Below are 14,879 nucleotides of genomic sequence, written 5' to 3' on the forward strand. Positions count from 1 at the left end.
TTGTGATTGCTCATGTAGAATTTGAAGGTAAACTGAGAGAAAGTGCTGCTTCCTCCTCCTGTGGCTGCTGCTCCTGCTTCTCCTGCTTTATTTGCTCCATATGGCGCTTGACATGGTACCCAGCAAAGAGAAGGAGGAGGGAGGGAGGGAGGTTAGGAAAAGAAAAAAGAAAAAAAACTCCAGTGCAGTGTGGGCGGAGGAAAAGCCTCGTATTTTGTCCGTCCTGAAATTTGATTCAGAAGTTCAGGATCCTGGAAGACAAAAAGCCAGCGGAGCGGAGGGGGAGGGAAGGCAGGCAGACAGACACGGACGGAGGAAGCTTTTTTTTTTTTTTTTTTTTTTTTTTTTTCCCCTAACCCTGGCTGAGAAGACTCTCCAAACACGCTGCGACCGTCGGACCAAAGTAAGTCCAGCAACATGTTTCTAATTGAGCGGAGACGGACCCTGCGTGAAGCTCCATGAATCCACCTTGGACCCGAGCAGATCCCTCTGTAATTGCCGCTGGATGGCCACTAAAGCTAAGGTTTCACTCTGTCTGACTGCTGCGGTGTCTTTTACGCACGGCTTTACTGCGGGTTCGAGGGCGCGCACGACTCTCTTGATTTGTCTACCGCCAAATTAGGTATTTCCTGCCATTTGGCTCCCGGCAGAGCCCCTCTGAATGCTTTGCGGCAATTTAGTCGCGTTGCACATTTTCTGAAGGATTGGCCTGGCACGGTGTTAAAATGAGTCATTTGTTATTCCGACACGGGTAGAATCGCGATCCAACTCAAGACACCAACGACCACCGTGATTTATCGCGCGCGCCCCCCCCTCTCCACCATGTCCCCAGAAGCCACGAGCGCCCTAATTGCGGTCTATACATGGTAAAGTCCGCATTGTGCACACCGCGCACATTTTGCGTGCTGACTGGCGCGCCAACGGTTGGACGTGCGCCAAAAAACATCCGCTCCGCAGTCAGTGAAAGTCTGCGAAATTCTCCCCCACAATGTCAGGAGCTTTTACAAATAAACGCACAAAAAAGAAATAGCGCAACTGTCGGTGATTCATGACCCTTTTTTTACGCGCCGACAGGGAGGGTCGCTCCGCGGGCTTTAAGCGCTTTGTGGCGGGATGCAAACCTCAGAAGTTCACCCAGATAAAAGAAGTGCCGATGTGCCGCCTCGTGTTAGCCGACTGTTCTCAACCATCACACGTTGACGCCATACATACACCCTATATACTAAGGTGCAAAAGTGAAGAGCGACTTTACTTGTGGAGGTCAAGCTCACAGTGAAATTTTAGTTTGTTGCGGGAGGAACAGTGCAACATATTCCATGAACAAATCAACCCATAACAACCCATTATTGATGCACTAAGTAGGACAGATGTTTTTCCCTTTTTTTCCGGGGAGCTTTGTGTGTCTGCCTCATGGTTCAATTCCAGACTCATTGTAGGGTTTTGAAATCACAGTCCTCAAATGAGGCCTTCTGTGGGGTACCATCATACAAACATCTGCTACAGTGACGACTCGTGCTTCTGTTTTGAAATGATTTATGTGTCATTAGCTATGTTGTGTGAAACAATAGTAACAGGGCTGCTACACTGTAGTATTTCGTTTAGCATTAGACAGAAGCTGACTAACTGGCTAACTTCATTGAGTCATACATTACTGTTGTAATGGTACAAATTACAATGAAAACACACATGACATAAAATCAATCCTGCAGATTTAAACCCCAGTGTACCAATGTGGTTCAATGAAAAGGGGAATTAAACTCTTAGTTCCCACCAGTATTTATTACTGTACAACTGCACACATGAACCTGTGTCAATAGTCAATTCCTATAAAGTTCCAGAATACCCTGTACCTCCAACAGAGTAAATAGTCTGGCACTTCTCTCAATGTTCATAGCAATTTTAAGTTAAATCATTTAAATCATCACATTGTTCAGCATTTTTTTTTTTTTTTTTTTAGCTTGAATGATTGATTTTGCCTTTGAGGGAACTAGTAGCCCTCTGTGCAAATACATGAGCTGCAGCACTCAGCAGGCAAAAACAATAACAAATGGGGGGGGGGGGGGGTTTCTGCCCAAACTATCCATGTCTTGAGCGCTGGTGGTCACTGCAGTACTTGCAAGAACCACATGGAGGCCACATTTTGGATAAAATACGTTGTTAAAGACAATAAAGACAAGATTTTGACAGAAACACAACAGCTTAGGTCAATTATCTCTGGACTTGGTTTGGTCTTTTGTTCTTTCCTGCGTGATTACGTGACCATGATGTACTTCATTTGGAAGGAGTTATTTTCCTCTCTGAATCTCAGGAATGATCATCCGGATTCCAAAGATGTCATCAGAGTCTCCATTAAGACAGGGTTGAGTATTAAATGGTTGAAAATTGAACTTTGAGTTCCTTGAAACCAGCATCATGACTCAGCGAGAGAAGATGCTGCTTCAATTTGACAGCTTTGAATTTGTTCCCAAACTCTTTTGATTCAGAATGTTCAAAAAAAAAAAGAAAAGAAAAGTTCAAATGTGACAAAGGTGCACAGGAAACTGAAAACTAGTAAGAGCTCAATTGAAGACAGGAAATGGCTTTGTTGTGCCACGTTAACAGGTCCTTTGTCTGGACATCTGTCTGCTCCTGCCAGGCTGAGTGACTATGACCACCCCGGGGCTTCAGGCCGTTAACAGGCAGAAGGCGGAGGAGCTGGACAGCATGAAGGAGTCCATCAGCGACATCATCAACCAGCTCCAGGATATCGACCCCACGAGGCTCTCCTTCTCCCCTTTCCTGGACCTCGACACTCAGATCTCCTTGGCGCCCGTGTCAGACAGTCCCGAGTCATCGGTAGAGGAGCTGCACTCGTCCTCCCACTCCGTCTCCGGCTCCCAGAACTCCCTTGAACCCGCACCAGCGGCCCAACAGCCAACAAGTGAGTTATAATGTTGGATTTATTTTTTTCTCTCCTGTCTGGTGGAGTAAATTAGCAAGCGGAGCTCGAAGCCAGTTAGATGTCCTTAGAGAGTTAGAAAATGACAGATAGAGCAAAACAACACTTGTGTGTCTATTCAAATTTAGAGATCATGGAAAAACTGCCGACTTGTGTGCATTTGGTCTTTTTTTAAAATTCATTAAAATAATTTACATAGGCTGGCTGTGGCTTTAAGGAGCAAAAAGCAAACACAGTTGGTCTCTGCACACGCTGTGGCTGTGGGAATTCAGCGTTGACAGGGCATTAGCACAATGCACTGAGGGTCAGAGGTGGCAACAGTGTAGTACAGGCATAAGTACGGATACTTGGGGAACAAAGTAAAGTCAAAGTAAAAATACTCATTCAATTCCTTTACTCAAGTAAAAGTAAAGAAGTACAGGCTCTGAAATGTCCTTAAGTAAAAAAAAATTGCAGCTAATGAAACATTTGTTGATAATTTTGCAAAAAATAAAATGTTGACAGAATGGGCAGAATAATCTTTGAACCAGATATCATTTTTTTAACAGCTTTGGTACTCTCAATACTATTGTTTCCTTTTCTTTTTCAACTAAAGCACAATCAAACTATAATAATCAGTAATAGCTCCACTTCAAGCTACAGCAACAACAACAAGACTTTTAACAGAGCGTGTATCTTTTAAACACTTCAGAACACAAAAGTAATCAGCATGTTTTTCCCAATGTAAGGAGTAGAAAGCACAGATTTTTTCCGTTACAAATGCAGGGAGTAACAGTAAAACGTCCCCAGAAGAAGAAATACTCAAGTGAAGTACATATTTCTGAAAAATCTACTTCAGTACAGTTACAAAGTATGTTCACTTCATGTCTTCCACTTCTGCTGAGGGTAAACTGTGGGGTGGTTTAGGGGGGAATCCGAGGGTCTGATGCAGCCCTCGCTCCCGCTCTCAATACGTTACTTGAGCTCCAGTCCAAACAAAGGAACCCGGCTCACGTTACAGGAGTGATTGATTGGTGTGAATCAGTGTTCCTCGACTGCCCTCAAGTATCTGCCTCTGGCTTCTGCTCCCAACAGGCTGCGCTCCGTGCCACCGGCAGCCCGGCGGGGACCACCTCCCAGACGAGCCGCGGGCGGATCGGAGCGAGAAGAGGGAGGAGGCGGGGGAGGAGAAGGGGGAGGGTGAGCTGGATCAAAGTGTTTCCAGTCCGACCGCGGCGGCGCGCGACTTGGATGGCGGGACGGAAAAAAAACGAGTCGGCTGTCCGACTGCGGCGGGGGCTCAGGGAGATGTTCCCAACGGCACCGACACGAGGTGGGGTCCAGAGACCACCAACTTGGACTCGGCCGCCGACGAGGAGGGGAGACCCCTGATAGCCCCGCCCCCAGAGAGCGTGGAGCTGGCCGTGTGGAGCCCCGAGGGCGGCGGGGAGCCCGGCCCTGCGGCCCAGGAGGCCTCCCAACAGGGACCCTGCTGCTGCTGCCGCTGCTGCCAGGGCAGCTGCTGCCGGAGCGGCCGGCTCCCAGCTTTCTTCTCCGTCCTGGCCTCGCTGCTCTGCGCTGCTGGCATATTCTACGGACTCTATTTCTACGTCCCCATCAAACCACCCGACTGCCCCGACCCGGCCAGGCGCGTCATGTTCGCCCTCTGCTGCTGCGTGGTGGCAGCCGTCCCGGTCCTGCTTGGTACGACACACACACACGCCCCTGCACTCTCACGCTCAGAAAAAACTAAATAAAAACAAAAACAACAACAACAAAAAACGCAACTAATGAAATAAAGATTATGTGAGGATTGTGTTTGTCTGGCCGCCTCGTCTTGGAATGCTTCGCCGTCTCCTGTCCCCTTTAATTTGACGCGTTCTCGGCAGCAGCTGGAGCAGACGTCTCCCAAGGCCTGGAGAAGGAGAAGCATAATTTCCTTCTCCGGCTTTAAATGGAAAGTATAAAAGAAGTTTGTCGGCGTCTGGCCTCTCTCAGGTTTTTGCCCTAATTATCCCTGAGTGTTCTAATAACTTCCCAACCTTTGAAAGCAAAACCAGCGGGGACAGGTGGCAAAAGCATCTCAGCTCACAAAGCGTTCAGACCAGTTTCCTCCCCCTTTTTCACCCCCCGATGACACCAAGCTGTATTTGCATGTGTCCATTTCATTTTTCTGCTGGCCGTTGATATATTCAAATGAAGGCAAAGACAAAGCAGCCCTGTGGCAGGGAGCCTTCTGTGGAAAGATGGCCGAGAATCCAAATCCCTAACTGATGTCGTCTGCTGTGCTTCTCCCCTCCTTTTCGCAGTGATGCTCCTGGGAGCAGTATGCCAGTTCTGCACCGGCTCCCTCGACCTGCAGGAGGCGACGCCCAGAGGACGGTCAGTGCAGCGGCTGTTTGTCACGGCGAGCCTGCAGCTGCTCTTCCTCTACGTTCTCAACCTCGTCACCATGGCCGCTCTGCTGCCTCAGGACCAGCTCAAGTTGGTGCCCATACTGGTGGCCATGTTCATTTTGGGAAGGTGAGCTTTGTCACAGTGTTGACATCCGTCGGCCTCCGTCTTGTCAAGCACTTGAGCTCCAAAGGCAACGCAGACAGTTTTAAACAAATAGTGGAAAGGAGCAGGTTCCAGGTTCCAAAACCAGTTCTTAAAAAAGTGAAACCATAACAATAAAAAAAAAACAATAACAGGCTTATTCCCAGAATAGACCAAACCCTCAATAAACAGCCGAAACAATAAAATATAATGCATAATTAGGTCAGTTCCACTAGTTTTTAATAAAGTATTCTGATTCTGAAAAATATATGTGAAAGTAAATGTTGTACAAATGTGGCTTATGTGATAAAAAAAAAAACCAACAACTTCCGCAGCGATTTTATGAGAATAAAAGCATTGACTCACAAGTGCCAATGTGTGAGCTTCACAGTCCCCAGAGCAGCACATGTTAAACATTAAGGCTGTAAAAATACAAACGCTCACAGGCAACCAAACCACTTTTACTCGCAGCTCTTTTAAAACCGGAGAAAACAAAGAACAAAGACAACATCATCTTGCAAGTGTATCTGCAGTGATAGCGCTGATTAATATGCACCGTATTCTGCAGTAAACAATTGCATCTATTAATTCCGGTTGATTTGAAGGTATTTCGCTGAAGTGGTGGAGCTGGCTGTAGGTTCTAGTCAATGACCTCATGAACTCCTCCACAGTCAATCCAGCCGATCCAGAAATGTAGGGACAACATTTAATTCCCATCTGTCCAATAGTTTTTTCATGTGATATTCTGAGTCTGGACCAAAGCGGTGCCGCGACTGACAGAAGGGCTTCGCCATCCCTCGAGCCACACCGCTAGCACGGCTAAAAACAAACCCCACAGCTGTCATTAACAAGGTCGCGGAGGAGAGCCTGGCAGCGCGTCGCCGAGCAGTTGAGATGAACCCGAATCCACGCGATCCGCATCGAGTGCACTGTATTTGTGAGGCGTTAAAACTGCGTTCAAAGGAGGGAAAAAGCAGTGTGAAGTATAGAAACCGCTGACACTGAGCAAGTGATTCATTTCACAGGAAGAACATAATTAGTTCATACTTTTGGCTGCGTTAGTGTCCAAGAAAGTTCAGCAAGTGCTCGCTGTTGGTGACCTTGTTTGCTTCCTTGTTCGGCTTCAGAACATCTTTGACAGTGATTGGATTCGTTTTAGATTCCAGCGCCCCCTGGTTGGTTTGGAACAACACTCACACAAACAATATGCAAAAGCGCCAATTTGCTCATCGTGGGTTTTGCGGAGTTCAATTTTTTCAAGGAAACGCAGAGGGACTGAGTGATTGTAGTGCTGCGTTCTGCCGCCGCTCATGTTTTACAAGTGGAGGAGTGGTTTCACTATTTTTGGAACTCCACTTTTTGGTCTGGTTTAACTGGAACCTTAGGAAACACCCTCCGAGAGAATTGCAAGTTTTTGTCCGAGAGGCCTGAACCTGATCCGACTTCCTGTTTGTGTGCATGCTTTCAACCCCTCTCCAGGCTTGTTTACTGGGTCAGCCTGAACACATGCAGCTCCTGGCGAGGCTTCGGCTCCGGCCTGACTGTCTTCCCGCTCCTTGCCATGGTGGCTCTCAACCTCTTCCTCATATACTCCCTGAATCTCAAGGAGCCACTTTTTGGCTCTCAGGACGTCCTCTATAATCAGGTCACCGCTCCTTCCTGGTCAGGGGAGACATCACAGAGCCCGAGTGGCACACCCGACATCCTGGACGCTCAGTGAGGAGGGGAGCAGCGCTTTCTTCCTCCTTCAGAGGAGGAGATCTTCTCCGAAAATAGGTCATTCCTGTGGTCTGCAGCTGAGCGCAGCGACACATGCTGCAGCTATAACCTTCAAATCAGTGATGGCTTAACTTGTATCTTTAGCCCCTCCTCCTCCTTGGCTTGGACATTTATGTTTTATTGTGGGTTCGTGCTTACTATCTGAAATGCAAGAGCTCTTCCCCTGCCATTGGCAGGGGTCGCCATTGAACAATGCTGTAGTCTTAAAACATTTCTCTTCAAAAGCTATTCCAGTGCCTATATTTAATGTTTGGAACCAAGGACTTCAAGGCTCGTCTCTGGTATGATTATGGCTCTCTTTTTTTTTTGACCCGAGCAAATGAAACTTAAGTAGATGGATTTTTATTATTTTAACTTTCCTAAAAGGTTTGTACGAGATGAAGGAAGAATAAAAGCCATTTTTAATAATAAACCTCTTTTCAAGTTTTCATTTTTTCCCCTCTACTGCTGTCATTTAAAACTTTTGGCGGTTTTTGCCTTGAATGAGCAGCTATTCATGGAAAAGATTTGTGTGTGTGTGCGTGTGCGTGTGTGTGTGTGTGTGTTTCAGCTCTAGGACTGTCATTACGTGATGACATGCTCTCCGTGTCTATGGTTGCTCTCCATCTCCACCCTGCTGGCATCCCGTCTGATGCTGATCTCGCTGTCTGGGTTTGTGGCGCAGGACGAGCCCAGAAAACAAAGAGCTAAAGATGGATCTCTGAGCCAACAGGAGATCAAAGCTCTGTCCAAATGACTCTAATTAAAGGCCGTGCCTCATTTGACTGCAGGCACTAATTGCGGGAGAATATACATTTTATGTTCTCAGAAGCTAAGGGTGGGACCGGTATTACTTTCACCACTTTTACTCAAAGAAAGGATACATTTCCACAAAATTGTGTGTCATTAAAGATGTCATAACAATTCCTGCTTTTCTGTGTCTTGCTCCCATCTCATCATAGTGTGTATTGGGATGGTATTTGCCGAAAAAAGTTTATTTATACGACAGACTCTTTAAGGACAGGTAGATGTCTAGCTGTTTTATTTTGAAATGATAAATAGGTTTAAGAGGGAGAAGAGTGAATATGCAACCAGAAATAGCTTACTGTTTGCATACAGATACCTAGAAAGACATAATAACTAATAATCTGATTTTATTTTTTAAATATTATTTGTCAAAACCAGTCTGCTGCTGTCTCCTGGCAACTCCTTTCAGAGCCTCACTGACTGCAGCAGTCGTGGTTTTGTTTCTGTCTGCATCATGCATACTATTCAAAACCCGTTTGAAAAATGACCTACCTGCAGTTGCCCAATTGTGTTTCGGTTTTTCTTTCCATCCAGATTTTGAGCTGAACTCGATTATTGGTCTTGAACTATAAAATGTTAAAGAAACTACTGTTTTCTCAAAGGTCCCCTCTGTTAGCTTCGCCACTTTCATCACGAGAAAGAAAATACAGCCAGAGACAAAGACACAACAGCTTTATATGTTTTCACACTGACTGATATCAAAAGTATATTTTATCAGTGCATTTGTGACTGCATTTAAGTGCTTACAACAGACAATAAGAATGCAACTCAACCGGTAAAGCCAGTCACCTACCTTAGTCTAATTACCCAGTTCAGACAAACTGAACTGAAAGTGTTAGTTCAAGCGACCAACGTGAGTCTTTTATAGTTCAATAATCCTGATCTGTTATTACCACATAGCTCAGAAATTTACACTGTGACAGTTATACCACTGGAGGGCTCTCATAGAACCACGCTAATTCCACTTTACGCAGTTTTTTGTTTTTTTGTTTTTTTTTTATGTTGTTTCATTTTTATTCCCTTGATGTTTAAACCTTGCTGTCAAAATTCCTCTATTCCTTCAAAAAAGGTTTTATTAAGACTTTGTATGAATACACATCTTCAAAACATGTTTGCTCACAATTGCTGTAAGTTTTCTTTGAATATTTTTCTTTGAGCTCATTCGATGACCTGACTTTACCTGACTCACTCTTCGTACAACCTTTTGCGAATTAACCTGGAAAACATCTGGACCAAATACTCAACTTTGCAGCAGCGACCTCTGGTGCACGAAGTCATATATGCACAGGAAGCAGCACTTTGACGTAATCAAAATCTCAAAGATGGCGGCGTTGGTTGGTAGGTAATGTTTTGACTAAAAACTATTACGGTTTTATCGTCAAATTCTTTCTTACGCACTTATGTCGGTCTGGGTATGTTTAGGAGAATTTAAACGAACGTGCACCGTCCCATTGTATATCATGTGGGTCATCCTGTTTCCAACTTAAAGTGAGTGCGCACACTGACCTTGCTCGTACAGTGTTAGCATTGGGGTGCTAACCAGGTTAGCTACCCGGTGATTCTCCTGCGTGAGCTGCAGTTGCAGTGCCAGTCTCAGCGAATGTCACATTTTCCCGGGACAAGACATCCTACACGTACTGTGAACTGACCTGAGCGCCAGATGTTTGGTTATAATGTAACCACATTTCATTTAACGTTTAACGTTACCTAAGTTAGCACTGTTGTACGCCATTAGCCTAAGAGGGACACACGCAGGAGGGGGTTTGCTGTTGAAACGAAATTCTCCACCAACATAATGCACCACTCAAGCCAGGGTGGTTTGCAACTCTGTGCAGTGTTTATGCCAAATGCAAGTGTTTTAAAATGTCTCTTAAGTAAGCGGGTTTTTGTTTTGTTTTGTTTTTTTTTTAACACTATGAATGTGTAAAGATTTCTATTGAGCAGAGGAACTCAAAATAAATCCTTGTGTTTTCCAGCGCCTCGCCTGGCCATGTTCGGCTGCTTCTCAACAAGGTAAGGAGGTGTTACACCATGTTGTTAGCGGTCACACAGCTGCTTATATACTTCAGCAATTGCAAATAGTTTTATGTATCCCTTTTAAATAAAACGAAAGTCCAAGTAGAAAAATTCGGTGACAGAGTCTGACATATGCACAACATGTAACTTCAACATCACTCAGCTAATTCAGATAATACAAAACATGCTAATTATTTCCGTTGTTTCTGTACCTAACGACTTATTGCCCCTCCTGACTTTGATAAAAACCAGCCAGTTGCTCTGAAGCTTTGAGGTTCAAATTATGATTGCAATTGAAGATGATTACTCTCAAAGTCGCAGCAGCAGCAGCAGCATAAGACAAAGAATGAGAATAATGTGACTTCTGCTGATGGAGGAGATAAACTGGAGGCAGTCTGTCTTCAGAAGCGAGTGCTGAAATCTCTGCGTGTGACAGGCTGTGCAGTCTTTCTTTTGGCAGTAGGTCCTCTCAGCATATTTGCACAAACTCAGCCAGTCTCATCCGCTCACATTGTTATCAAGTTTCGGATCCTTGGCGAACTGTTGTACCCCACAGTAGAATTTTCTGAATCTGTCCATCACTCACATCGCCTTGAAATCTCACTTTCTGTTCCCATTGCTGTGTTTTTGTCGAATGGAACATTTAGCACACAGCAACGTTGTAATTCAGATATAAAAACACCATCTCTCCTACACTAATGGATAACTTGGATACACTTTCTCCAGTCAACTGGTGATTTCTCTGTCTGATCTGTGTCCTTTTCAACAGACCCATTTCTGCATTCGCTCTTCAGCAGAAGAGTCTGCACAGCAGCGCTAAGAGCGAGAATACGTCCACGAGGTGAGTTTGCCACGACTGCTGCTGGCTCTCTGTAAGCCTTCTGCACATGGTGATGATCCTCTCCCTCCACCCCTCTGTCGCAGTGTGGTTCCCGTCAGAGAGAAGAGCACAGCAGTGGCAGCAGCCAAGCCAGCAGCTGTAGCCAGCAGCAAGGGCGAGTATGTCATCACCAAGCTGGACGACTTGGTGAACTGGGCACGCAGGGTGAGTGCATGAGCATGTCGAGCTGTGAAGACCATGGCATGTAGAGCTTCTGGCGTCCCCTCACTGGTAGCATAGAGAACAAATTCTAAATTCCGCTAACCCATCTGGGGAAAAAAAGGATGGTCTTTAGTCTAAAAAAAAAAAAAAAAAAAAAAAGGCTCTGACTGTGGTTTGCATGTTTTACTGCTTTTCAAGTTGTTTATAAGTTAATGTTGTTGACTTTTGTAAATGTAGAATTCCCCTGATTTTGATCTAGTAGTAATGTGACAGCTCTTTTTTTTAGCAGTTGTTGGAAAATTCATTAATGTCTGCATTTTTATTAGTGTGGTTAGAATGAACACTTCCAATTACGGAGATGTTTCTCTCTTGGTTATTTATATGATTCAACATGCTACAAGCTGTCAGCTTTATTGAATATGAGGGAATCTATGAGAATAGTTGGAGATGCAACACTTAATGTAAGATTCTGTAGTGAAAATCCTGAAAATCCTGACCAAAACCCACAAAGACCAATTGCTTGTATTTTTTTAACGCATTTTAAGCAACAAAATATTCTCTTCTTTTTGTTAATGTTATTTCAAGGACGCTGCCCTGCAGGTGTTTCTGTTGTGCTAACCCTGCTCTGCTTCCCCCTCAGAGCTCTTTGTGGCCAATGACCTTTGGCCTGGCCTGCTGCGCCGTGGAGATGATGCACATGGCGGCACCTCGTTACGACATGGACCGCTTCGGCGTCGTCTTCCGAGCCAGTCCACGACAGGCTGACGTCATGATTGTGGCCGGAACGCTGACCAACAAGATGGCTCCAGCCCTGCGCAAGGTCAGAACAGGGACGGGCTGTACTGGCATGATCAGCATCTTACCTTTAAAAGTCATCCAAGTAGTGACACTTCAAGAAACGCAGCAACTCACTGTCTGAAGTTTGGTTCAGACGTGCACGTCTGCAGGAGGGGAACTCTGGGAACAGTATAGCTTTCTAAATTCTGCCTGGATTAGGACCAACCTGTCGACGGATCACTTGATGGCATGAAGCCTCCTTTCAGCTGAAAGGACAGATTAGCTCTCAGTCACTTATTATGAAAGAGTTATTGAACTGCGTTGTCTGCTCCCAACAGGTGTACGACCAGATGCCCGAACCCAGATACGTCATCTCAATGGGAAGGTAAGTCAACACAAGAAGTGGTTTGCTTCAGCAGTATTTTTTATTTATTTATTTTTCTGATTTCATCTTCAGAACTAGGATGCAACATCCATTTAGGTCTAGAAGCCCATCGTGACCTGCGCCAGATATCTCTTTTCAAATCCAGTCCAGTCTGAGAGAGAGCAATAAATAAATCCAAACATTATGCAACGGCCATTCTGCTTTGTTAAAATCTGAGACTGAGGCAGTTTTAAAGCTGCAGCACTGAGTTGGTGCTGCTAAAAACAAGCAGTGAACAGAAAAGAGAACAAGATTTAGTTTAATTTCTTGCTTTGTTGGCGTTGCTGAAGGAAGAGTTATTGTAATCTGTCTGACTCACCACCTTCTCCGTGTCTTCAAAATGAATTGTACCCTCCATCACTCGTCTTCCCAGCTGTGCTAACGGAGGAGGCTACTACCACTACTCCTACGCTGTCGTCAGAGGCTGTGACCGAATTGTACCAGTGGACATTTATGTTCCAGGTAAAGTCAAATACTAAATGCAGACTCATGAAATGTATAGGTTCAAGATATTTTATTATTCATTGTGGATCTACATACATACACTTAATGCCAATACTGTAATGATTTGGTCAGAAGACCTTTTAGCATGTGTGAGACAATTGTCCTGACAACATGGCCACTCTGTCAACATCAGCAATGTTGAAGTGGACCCTAAAAACATAATCGTAGTGGGAGTTTCCATCTCTGTTTCTTAAATAATTTTGTCTACCGGTATTTAATTTCATAAGTAAAGTTACATATTTATGACATGGGGGGAAAAAAGGTTTTCCCTGCAGGCCCCCTTTGCCTTACTAAGTACACTGACCGTTGCGTTCCCCCGTCAGGGTGCCCCCCCACTGCAGAGGCTCTCCTCTACGGGACTTTACAGCTGCAGAGGAAGATCAAGCGTGAGAAGAAACTGAGGATCTGGTATCGGAAGTGAACATGTCAATGTGTGTGAGTGTGCAATGTAAATCACGTATTTCTGCTTTCATTTGGAGCGCGGCTCCTCCTCTACATAGAGCTCCAGCAACTCAATAAACTCATGGTTATACTTTAGACACAATCCACTGTTGCTTTTTTCAACCCCACCCCAGACACAACATGTAAACCATTCTCCCAAGGTCTTTGTTTGTATCAGACTAGTCGGACCACCGCTTACTGTTATTTAATTCCAGTATTTCTGTATTCAGGGGTTGTAACAGAGTTTTTGATCCTTTACTGTGTTTGAAGTCCTGATCCAGATGTCTCTGTAAGATAAGAGTCTTCTTTCATTATCATATTAGAACTTGAATAAAATGGTTCTCACATGGAAACTCAACCTTCCAAGATCCAGTGTCTTTCTTGTCACTGTAAATGTTAGTGGTGTGCTTGAGCCACCAGGGGGCTCCTGTCGCTGTCGCTTCCAACAATTGAGCTGTCCATGTTCTGCTTCTGAGAGATGAAGCAAATTCCTGTTCAGAAGTAGCTGAGGCTGATATAACTGCTCTTAGATTTCCTCTGAATGTGACACATTGATGCCAACTGTTTATTTTTTAAATTTATTTATTTTATTTATTTATAATAAAATCATATTAAATTCATGCTCCCAGCATTTTTCTAACTTTTCATGCCTCCAGGCTGTCAGTGAGTGCCCTAAAAATGAGAAAAGTTCATCCGTTACTTTTTTCCCCTCCAAAATAAATGCTTTAACATAGTTATGGTTTATGTGAAGTTCTGAAAATAGTTGTAATATGGGACATTGAGCCCTGACAACATGATACTTCAAGGTCAAGGTTAATCCGAACTCTTCCAGTTATGTGTAGAAAAAAAAGTATCCTCAGTGACATGCAGCCATTGTTCTAAATCAAGTGATTTCAGATTTTTTTTTCAACTTTAAATTTTCTGTGCACCATTGAGGAGATGGTCAGATAAGCAATAGATGACCCTTGGCGAGTGTTTGGTCTCAAAATATCGAAACTAATTTACTCTTTGGCAGGACTGTGGAACTTCATCTCTATGATGGGCAGGCACTTGGAAGTGGAAGTTGTAGGCTGGGCTCGCTTCCATGCATTGCACTGGCTCTGAAGCCAGGCTGCCTCCCTGTAGAGGCTGACTGGGTGCAGGGGAAGGAGAAGTCCCCAACTTAGTGCCAGTGTGTTGAAATCCAACCTACTTGTGACTGCAAGGGTGTCACAACTAATTTATTGCCAGAATTAGAACTTATGGCAATGCATGTGCTTTAATCGACCGCTGCAATGAACACAGAGTGGAACCCAAGGTGAAGCAGGAATTTTCTGATTTTTCTGTATGTGTGTCCTCATACATAGTCCTGAGATCTGAGTGTAGTGTTGGGGTTTCCAGATGTATGTGTTATATAATTACCAGAAAAATGCCGTGTCAACCCGTTCCGTCAGCACCTTCTTGCGATCTCAGGTGTGGCGTTTAATTTTTGCCTGCTCACATTTAATTTTTCCTTGAGACCGTAGACATTAGTCATGCGTTCCCGATTCAGACCCGAGGTCGGCCAGCTGCTGTGGATTCCCACCTGACTGTTGCGTCATCCATTCATCTAATGATTAATGAGTCGTGGCCAGGTGCTAACACATTCCCACGTGTGTAGATAGCGCTCCCCGCTA

General features: G+C 44.7%; 2 protein-coding genes across 2 annotated transcripts; both read left to right on the forward strand.

Moving 5' to 3' along the window:
* The first annotated feature begins 238 nt into the window (after positions 1-238).
* LOC142885891 (uncharacterized) lies at positions 239-7,646 on the forward strand. Its single transcript, XM_076022674.1, has 5 exons — positions 239-403; positions 2,636-2,920; positions 4,013-4,621; positions 5,227-5,440; positions 6,935-7,646. Exons 2-5 carry the CDS (start codon positions 2,647-2,649, stop codon positions 7,173-7,175), a joined length of 1,338 nt encoding a protein of 445 aa, XP_075878789.1. The 5' UTR covers positions 239-403; positions 2,636-2,646; the 3' UTR covers positions 7,176-7,646.
* A 1,601-nt stretch (positions 7,647-9,247) lies between these two features.
* Positions 9,248-13,569, forward strand: ndufs7 (NADH:ubiquinone oxidoreductase core subunit S7). Its single transcript, XM_076022675.1, has 8 exons — positions 9,248-9,358; positions 9,997-10,033; positions 10,806-10,877; positions 10,961-11,081; positions 11,719-11,898; positions 12,194-12,240; positions 12,653-12,741; positions 13,107-13,569. Exons 1-8 carry the CDS (start codon positions 9,301-9,303, stop codon positions 13,202-13,204), a joined length of 702 nt encoding a protein of 233 aa, XP_075878790.1. The 5' UTR covers positions 9,248-9,300; the 3' UTR covers positions 13,205-13,569.
* The last annotated feature ends 1,310 nt before the right edge of the window (positions 13,570-14,879 follow it).

The sequence above is a fragment of the Nelusetta ayraudi genome, unplaced genomic scaffold, assembly GCF_046127955.1.
Source record: "Nelusetta ayraudi isolate G7.1 ecotype Tasmania unplaced genomic scaffold, CSIRO-AGI_Nayr_v1 ptg000013l, whole genome shotgun sequence".
NCBI lineage: Eukaryota > Metazoa > Chordata > Actinopteri > Tetraodontiformes > Monacanthidae > Nelusetta > Nelusetta ayraudi.

Excerpts from the sequence above, each read along its gene's own strand:
- LOC142885891 (XM_076022674.1), top strand. The coding sequence starts at position 2,647 with ATGACCACCCCGGGGCTTCAGGCCGTTAACAGGCAGAAGGCGGAGGAG. Across the intron at positions 2,921-4,012 it reads AGCGGCCCAACAGCCAACAA|GCTGCGCTCCGTGCCACCGG; the intron begins GTGAGTTATAAT and ends TGCTCCCAACAG. Across the intron at positions 4,622-5,226 it reads AGCCGTCCCGGTCCTGCTTG|TGATGCTCCTGGGAGCAGTA; the intron begins GTACGACACACA and ends TCCTTTTCGCAG.
- ndufs7 (XM_076022675.1), top strand. The coding sequence starts at position 9,301 with ATGCACAGGAAGCAGCACTTTGACGTAATCAAAATCTCAAAGATGGCG. Across the intron at positions 10,034-10,805 it reads TTCGGCTGCTTCTCAACAAG|ACCCATTTCTGCATTCGCTC; the intron begins GTAAGGAGGTGT and ends CCTTTTCAACAG. Across the intron at positions 11,082-11,718 it reads TGGTGAACTGGGCACGCAGG|AGCTCTTTGTGGCCAATGAC; the intron begins GTGAGTGCATGA and ends CTTCCCCCTCAG.